Source organism: Pinus tabuliformis, chromosome 2_1 (assembly GCF_031772625.1).
Source record: "Pinus tabuliformis cultivar Carrire ecotype Pingquan chromosome 2_1, CPIR1, whole genome shotgun sequence".
NCBI classification, from domain to species: Eukaryota; Viridiplantae; Streptophyta; class Pinopsida; order Pinales; family Pinaceae; genus Pinus; species Pinus tabuliformis.
Genome location: NC_142299.1, coordinates 41,794,216 through 41,803,023, shown reverse-complemented (window position 1 = coordinate 41,803,023; position 8,808 = coordinate 41,794,216). Strand labels below are relative to the sequence as shown.

Below are 8,808 nucleotides of genomic sequence, written 5' to 3'. Positions count from 1 at the left end.
CCTTTTGCATGTCAAATTTACTCAAAATCCACTTCAAATTTTAAAAATCATATCTTTAAGTTATTTAATTTGCAAAAGTCAAATGTCTTAAAGTTTTTTAAGGTGCTGAATATATTTATTCATTTAAAAATACATTTTAAATAAAAAGAAATCGCAATCTGCTAAAAATTACATTGATTAACTCAAAACAAAAAACTATTTCATCTATTAGTATACCTACATATAAATATGTTAGAAATTATTTTTATCTTATTTTTAAATTTCATTAAATAATATATTTAATTAAGATGTTAAGTTAAAAAAATATATAATCCATGAATAATAAACCAACATGGATATACTATATCCACTTATAAAGTTTCACAGGTTTATTGTTTTTTAACAGTATATTAAATAAAGTATTGATTATATTTATAGAAATTTTAAATATTGAATTTTTATTTCTAACATAATATTGAGATTCACAAATCTTATAAAGAATCGTCATAAAAATAATATAAATGAAATAACAAAAATAAAATCAAATATCTGATCATTATAAACTGATCAAATCTAAAAATCTAAGTCAAATATCTAAACCATCTCACCCATAGTCCCTTTCAAAATATTGAAATTGCGTCATGAAAAATACATCTATAGTTTATTCCTTTTGGATGATGTGGTAATATGCAATTGTTTAAATTTGTTCGATAATTAAATAGTGAAAATTAATGAATATAAAGAATTGTTTAAATTTGTGATAATTAAATAGTGAAAATTAATGAATATAAAAATAATTAATATTGTCATATTTAGTTAAGTATGTAATGTTTTGTGAAATATTTTCACTATATTAAAAAAAATAAATAAATATATAAGTGATATTATTTTGTTTAAGTATTGTATTAAATTAAAATTAAAAAACATAAAATAAAATAGAATAATTACATTTATATTTATATTTATTATTATATTTATATTTATAGTTATAATTATAATTAATAGAATAATTACATTTATATTTATTATTATATTTATATTTATATTTATAGTTATAATTATAATTATAATTAATAGAATAATTATATTTACATTTATTATTATATTTATATTTATATTTATAGTTATAATTATAATTAATAGAATAATTACATTTACATCTATAATTATATTTATATTTATATTTATAATTATAATTTTAATTGCAATCAATAATTGAATCAGTTTAGATTTGTCTTAACTCTAGATTTACTAAGTGTCGAGAGGAAAGAGGCTATCGACTTTTCTGGGAACTCTAGCTTTTGAGAATGCGCTTCGGAGCAGGGTGACTGTAACCCTAGTCGCCTTGGCTCCCTAGATCATGCCTTCTCATTCATGAAGTTGATGGCTTTCTTCCTGTTTCTTTGCGAGAGTAGTTGTTTGTTGCAGGTCCTCTCTGTGTGGTGCTTTTTAGGGTATTTTAGGGTTTCTATGGAATTGGGGTTCTGAATGCCTTTATTTTTATCACCATTGCCAATTGGTCTGGTTTGTTGTTGCATTTCGTCGGGGTCGGGGGTTGTGGTCGAATTCTTCCTGGGCCTCGTGACCTGTTCTCTGTCTCGGGTTTCACTAATCTCCACCATTTCATGGTTTCAGTTATTGGTGCCTTTGCAGGTCTACTTCGAGCTTTGGGCTCATTCTCCAAGCCGTCGAATTTCATTGCAGTCATGGCTTATGGATCAACATCTGCCCTGTCTCAGGGTTTTGACTTTGGATCTTTTGAAACCCTTGATGGATTCTGTCTTTAGGCCTTGCGCCTTTAATTTCCAAGTATTATGCTGGGGTTGTATGACCCGTAATGAAAGGTGTTGTGACCCCTTGTTTTGGGCATTTTCCGTGTTCTCTCTAGGACTCGTCGACGAACTTACATGTTTTGTTGGGCTCGTTATTATGCTGCTTGTTTTTGCACTATTTTTTAGGGGGTTTCGACCTTGGTGGACTTTTTGTGCCTATGTGTGTGATGGGGTTTGTTGGAGCATCTCCGAGTGCGTCCAAGCCAATCAAAACATTCTTCTGGCTATATTTTTTGACATTTTTGCATGTATACGTGTGATGAGGCCTGTTAGAGCATCTCCAGGCACGTACAAGCCGGTCAGAGCATCTTTTGACATGTTTTTAATAAGCGAGCTTTGGGCCTTTATTGTTCAGTTTTAGTTGGGGTCTGCTGACCCACATTGTAATGAATGACTACCTATTTGTTTGGTCATTTTTGAAGCTCCCTATGGGAATATTGGGCTGATGTGGGTGCTTTGCTATCGTATTTTTGGTATTCCATATTTAGACATTGATATTTGAGATATATCTTGGCACATGCAAACATCTTTTATATTAGTAAAAGCTTGTTGGCTTTTTCTTTTTGAAAAAAAATGCTTAGAGGGATTAAATCTCTTGAGATGCAAATCTCTTTTAAAGTGAAAAGAGATTTGATCTCTTTAAACGTTTAGAAGATCCAAAATTAAAATGAATTTTGGTTGATTTTAAATAATTTTATAATTAGAAACAATATAACAAATAAGTATTTTAAGGTTGGATAATTGGTAAATGTAAAGTTTAGTTTTTATTCATTAAATTTTATAAATATTTTTTAAAATAAAATTTTATTTTTTAATGTTTTGATGTTTTAGACATAATTTCTAATTAATTTTGTTTCATAAATTATGCTATAATATTAAGTAATAAAATAATTGGTTATTGTGAAATTGGATAATCAATCATTGTAAAGTAAATTTATTTATATATTTAAAAACACATTTTAAACAATAAAAATATTATTATTATTTTTATCCAATTTTTAGGTTAGGGATACCAAATTTAATGTATTTATATATTTAAAAATACATTTTAAACAATAAATTATTATTATTAAATTTTTAGGTGAGACATCAAATTGGTGTATGAGACCCCATTGTTTGTGGGACAAAGGACCCATTATTATTATTGTTATTATTATTATACCAATTGGTGTATGAAGCTCCTTGTTTGTGGGACAAGGGATCCACCTTTCGATTTGACTACTAAAATCTAAAAAATACATATTCTATTCTATCTGATTTTGAACTTGAGACCTCTTAGAAAAAACACATACTCTTAACCATTAAACACACTCAAACTATATGTCATTCAAAATTACTTATATATTTAAAAACACATTTTAAACCATAAAAATTATAATTATATTCAACACTATACTACTATATTAAAAAAACAAAAATTTCCACATTAAAAAATTAAAAAATTAATATATATATATATATATATATATATATTTTTTTTTTCAATGGTGGTTCACGGGCACAGAGTGGGCGCTACATCCACCGTAGGAACACGGGGCAGTTCCACCCGAAGGGATCTGCCCGTCGGCCGTTAACAGACCTAACCCCGAGGGCGTCGAGGAGATTTGACCCCGTGACCTCCCAAACCGGAGGTACTTCGCAGCGGGAACTCGACCATTTGAGCTATCCCTTGGGGCTATTTAATATATATATATATATATTTTTTTTTTTTTTAATTTTTCAACTATCTACAAAATTAATAATAATATAAAAAATACAATATAAACCAAATCCCAATATTAACAATAAATGCTAAATCCAAATAATTTGGAATACCCTACGATAGTTGAAAGACACTGACAGTTAAATCTTGGAAGTATGTTACATTGCGGTTGTAAAATGCGTTAGGAAGCAAAATAATTTGGAATACCCTACGATAGTTGAAAGACACTGACAGTTAAATCTTGGAAGTATGTTACATTGCGGTTGTAAAATGCGTTAGGAAGCAAGTTGTAATTTTGTGGACGGATAGAATTTGACGGGTGAATTTTAATTTTGTGGACAGGGAAGAATTTGACGGGTAAATTTTAAAATTTTTATTAGTTGATTTGTTTTCAAATATAGTCAATTTTTTTTCATAATTATCAATATTTTTTTAAGTTTGTGAGAGATTTTTCGGCCAAAATCACATGGGATACCATTTGTGCGTTTCGAACCAACTCATGGTTCAAAACGCGTCGACAAATGGTATCCCATGTGATTTTCGCCAAAAAATCTCTCACAAACTTGATATAGATCACAGAACCCTGAACTCTATAATATTTTTTTATTAAAATAACTAGAACCTAGTACTAGAGTTGCCTAAATCACCCAATTTACAAATAATTCAGATTTGAAATTCCTACCTGATTATGGAACATGATCAGACCACGTCAACATCAGCATCAGCGCCGCCATACTTTTGATCTGGCAGTCGTGCTGGCACTGAATCTGCCACGTGGCACCCTTATCCGGTCGGTAGGAAAATTAACCGACGATTAATTTGAGTGTGTAATACATACAATGAAAGAGTGTGTAATACATACAATACCTACCTCACCTTAGGGCGCGCTGATTATTTTCGTGTTTGATGAGCTGTAGGGTTTCATTTCTTTGGTGTGTTCGTGGAGGCGATGGAAGGTGTGAAGGGTAATGGTGGCCTCAAAGTCAGATGAGGGATATGAATGGGCTCTTCGATTTATTACCAGGGTTTTTCTCTCGAACTGGTATGCCTTTCAAATTCGCTATTTCTTTTCCTAGAATGTTTGTGAAGAACTGTTTGAACCTTTTTTAGAAAACATGGGGAGGGAGGGTTTGGATGGTATTGAAATTGGCAGCCCACAGTTTAATGGTTTAACAAATCTGTGTGTGTGACAAATCTGTGTGTGTGTTTGTGAAAACAAATCTGTGTGTGTGTGAGAGAGAAAGAAAAGCATCTGGATTCGTTAGTGAATGATTTCGGCCAGGGGGGCTGCTCTGGGTAACAGGGTTTGAAGGGGACTTTGTTCGTTTAAATGATGCCATTGCGTTGTGGGTAGGGTTTGAGGGGGTTTTGTTTATTTGATGTTTCCCATAACAGTTCTTGTGTGCTGCAGTTGGAAGTTGTGGGTGGTTTTCGGTACGGGTCTGGCTCGATGGCGTCTACACTTAGATTAGGTGTTAATCAGACCTAGGCCTGGGCCAGACCCAGGCATTTATGTTCTCTGAAGGTCAGATCAAAGCCACACCCAACCATTCTATTAAATCACCATAACCAGGTCTACTGCTGTATTATATGTTGTATATTTTTTTTAGGCATGTTGTACATACTGATGATCTCAGAAAGGGTGAGTACTTCTTGTGAACTTGCCAGGGCAGAGGATTTTGTGATCGATTTCATGGAGGTTTTGGCTTTTCATACTGTGGGTTGATTGACTGTGCTACAAAGCTCTGTCAACGCTGCTAGAAAATAATTTCATAGTCTTAAAAGACTTTAGTTTAGTGTAAATCTGATGGTTTGTAACACTTGTGTACAAGTGTGTGGGTTGTGTGGGTTGTAGGGGAGGAATTCGGTGCCTGGGATCTGCGAGTGGCACCTTTATCTAGTTATTCATTGTGACTTCTTGTTGGTGGGAGCTTTTGGCTTTTCTGTCTTGGGCTTCAAATTTTAGTGTAGATACCCTGTACCATAACAAATAGCTCTACTCAAAAACTAGCGAGACAATTCTGCTGGATTGCCACTGTGGCAAAGATGAGCCTCAGAACTTCTCAACGGCCTGCAGAGGACATCCGTCTGCCGGCAGACATAGATTGGCAAATGCTTGACAAGTCCAAGTTCTTTATCCTTGGAGCAGCTCTCTTTTCAGGAGTATCAGCAACTCTGTATCCAGTTGTTGTGCTTAAAACTAGGCAACAGGTTTCACAGAAGCATATGTCTTGTATAAGTGTTGGTTCAAACATCTTACGGCATGAAGGTTTTTCAGGCATGTATAGAGGCTTTGGAACATCGTTAATGGGGACAATACCAGCTCGTGCACTGTACATGAGCGCACTTGAAATCACCAAGAGCTATGTCGGCACCACAGCTGTTCAGCTGGGATTCTCAGAACCTGCAGCAGCAGCTGCTGCAAATGCTGCTGCTGGTCTGAGTGCAGCCATGGCTGCACAACTTGTTTGGACACCTGTTGATGTAATTAGCCAGAGGCTGATGGTTCAAGGGGGGCAGGGAATGTCTCAGATATCCACAAATTACCGGGGGGGCATTGATGCATTTCGGACCATAATGAAAACTGACGGATTGCAGGGCCTGTACCGGGGGTTTGGCATGTCTATTCTTACTTATGCTCCTTCAAATGCTCTCTGGTGGGCCTCCTACTGCATGACACAGCGAATGGTGTGGACAGGCCTTGGTTATTGCAGGAATCGGGAGGAACAGAGCAAAGAATCCTTGGTGCCCGGTTCCAAAACAGTTGTCGCTGTTCAAGGATTGAGTGCTGCGATGGCAGGGGGAGTGTCTGCCATTGTTACCACTCCGCTGGATACCATCAAAACTCGGTTACAAGTACTCGAAGGTAACGGAAATTGTCAACCCACTATAGGCCAAACTGTCAGAACGCTGTTGAAAGAGGGTGGATGGACGGCTTGTTACAGAGGCTTAGGGCCTAGATGGGCTACCATGTCAATGTCGGCCACCACTATGATTACAACCTATGAGTTCCTTAAGCGTTTGTCTACTAAGCCACAAGAAGATTTGAGTAGTAAATCACATTAGAGAATGTATGTTGATGGGAAATCCATCTTAAGATCTCAGCAAGAAGATATACTGAAGAATGCAGGCAAATGAGAAAGAAAATTGATCACATGTTCCAGAATTCCAGTTAAAAAGAGAACCTGATTTTGCTGAAATCAGCTGGCTACACGAGACTCATTGTTAAACTACTGTTCTTAGTCACGTAGGTTTAAATGTTATGCTGATATATAAACGATGGTTGTATGCATTAAGGTGGTCTGGATGCCAACCAGGCTTACAGAGACTTGGTTTCGGAAGACACGGAGCAAAGTGGTTAAACTACTATAGATAGAAAGCATAAAGTCTGCATTTTATGTCTCTTTCCAAATATTTTAAAGCAAGCCTCGATTTTGGTGATTTCCGTTCTTAGTACATGATGGGTCTCTGCAAGATATGTATCACTCATTGATTTATTTTCCTGGTTTGTGCTGAATCAGAGATGGTTGTATGTGTTAGAATTGTGGTGTGCATGAGATTCCAGGGTTTGAGTAATCTTTTGCAAGCATGATGAAATCTGTTTAAACACAGTCCATTTATTCTTACATAGAAGGTGATGCTGGTTTTCTGGTTTCATTCTTCTTGATGGAGCTAGCTTAGCTTTTGGAAGGATGTATTTCTTTCGCATTTCCTTCCGAAAAAACACAGTTTGTTTATTTTGGTATGGAGGAAAGGGGACAGGTGTTATCTTATGTTACTTTTATTTGTATAAAAGCAAGTTCAATCCCCAAAGTATAAAGCTGTGTTGCCAGAGGAAATGTCTCAGCGCTGGGAAATGCATCCCTGTTACTTGTGCAGGATATGCTTCTAACCGGGGGATCCCTCAAAACAATTCCAAATTCTGGTTTGGATGGTCTATTTCCATGTTTGATGCCAAGTATTCTCACTGTCAAGGTCCAATGCATGTCTTGCATGCCCAGCAAGCTGATTTAAGTTCTACTTGTATTTTCCAGTATGCGTGATCTATCTTTTTTGGTAAGTTTGGCAACCGTGAGGCTACATCATGTTCATTTCCAAGTATAATACCCGAATAGGTTGAGGATTTGAACCGGTGACTTAACATCTAGAAGTACCTTTCTAGAAGTACCTTAAGAGTGCACCCGATCACCATCTATTGAAGACCCCACCCTGTGGACAGTCTTTGCAATTTGTTATACAAACCTCTCGGGTGAGCGATCCCAAGAGTCTGAACTGCATATGTCCAGCTAGCAGATATAGAGGTTTAATGTGTGTGTTATATCCAATAACTTCTAAAAAGTTGGATATGCATTGCGATGCAATCTGTTACAGACATTCAACCCATGTGTCTAATGGTGCCAAATTACTTACTGTATACCTCTTAACTGTTTTCACAATTCGTACTTTCCACGACTGGTGCAGTCTGTTTAGTGCTTTCAGTGTTGCTGATATTCATAAAATTGAAATCTGTTAAACAATTATTTATTTATTTTTGGTTTATATACTATCTTTGGTGTGTCTAATACCTTGATTTTCTTGCCTACACCCACACTAGTCCCTGCGTCAACACTCTCAAATGCCCTGGGTATTTAGTCCTTAATTTATTAGACAAAATCCGTTCGATCCCAGAAAGTTTAAAGTTGTCGTTCATGTCATTATGTTCATTTGTTGAAGCTTGTATCGTATTACTTTTGTTAGATTATTACTACTAGATCCACCTTATTGGCATTTATGAGAAATTTTGTCTAATAATTCTATAATCTTTATAGATGGAAATGTTAGTATACCCGAGGATTTATTTTTCATATTTATGACGGTTTTAGAAAAAAAAATGTATCAAGTTATGTAGCCGAGACTTGATTTAATTATAGTCTAGTTCCTTCTCCTTTTCTCCCCTGCCTTATTAAACCTCCAATCGTATACTTTCTTTCTCAGACTGGGTTGATCTGCTTCTTAGCCTGTGTTTTATATATCCGTCTGCAGTTCTTCCCACTATTGGATAGATGTAAGATATGTGGGATGAAGGAGATACAATAAACGATTATGAGTTTTCGATGAGCTTTCAAATCTCTCTTGATGCTCATGAGTTGTTTTGTAAACTTTGCAGACATTCCTGGTTGATTTTTCTTGGCAGAATTATTTCCTCTCAGAAATTTGTGATAGTTGCATGGGTACTTACTACTTTTATCTCATCCCAGTTGCACCCATGCTATACTGCGTCCTTGTGACTCTCCTTTAGAAAGGAAAATTGCGTTA

At 35.2% G+C, this 8,808-nt stretch overlaps 1 protein-coding gene across 1 annotated transcript; it reads left to right on the top strand.

The window, feature by feature from the left end:
* Nucleotides 1-4,361: 4,361 nt before the first annotated feature.
* LOC149198682 (uncharacterized) lies at nt 4,362-6,969 on the top strand. The gene is made up of 2 exons (XM_089402113.1): nt 4,362-4,555; nt 4,925-6,969. Exon 2 carries the CDS (start codon nt 5,560-5,562, stop codon nt 6,577-6,579), a length of 1,020 nt encoding a protein of 339 aa, XP_089258239.1. The 5' UTR covers nt 4,362-4,555; nt 4,925-5,559; the 3' UTR covers nt 6,580-6,969.
* Nucleotides 6,970-8,808: the final 1,839 nt, after the last annotated feature.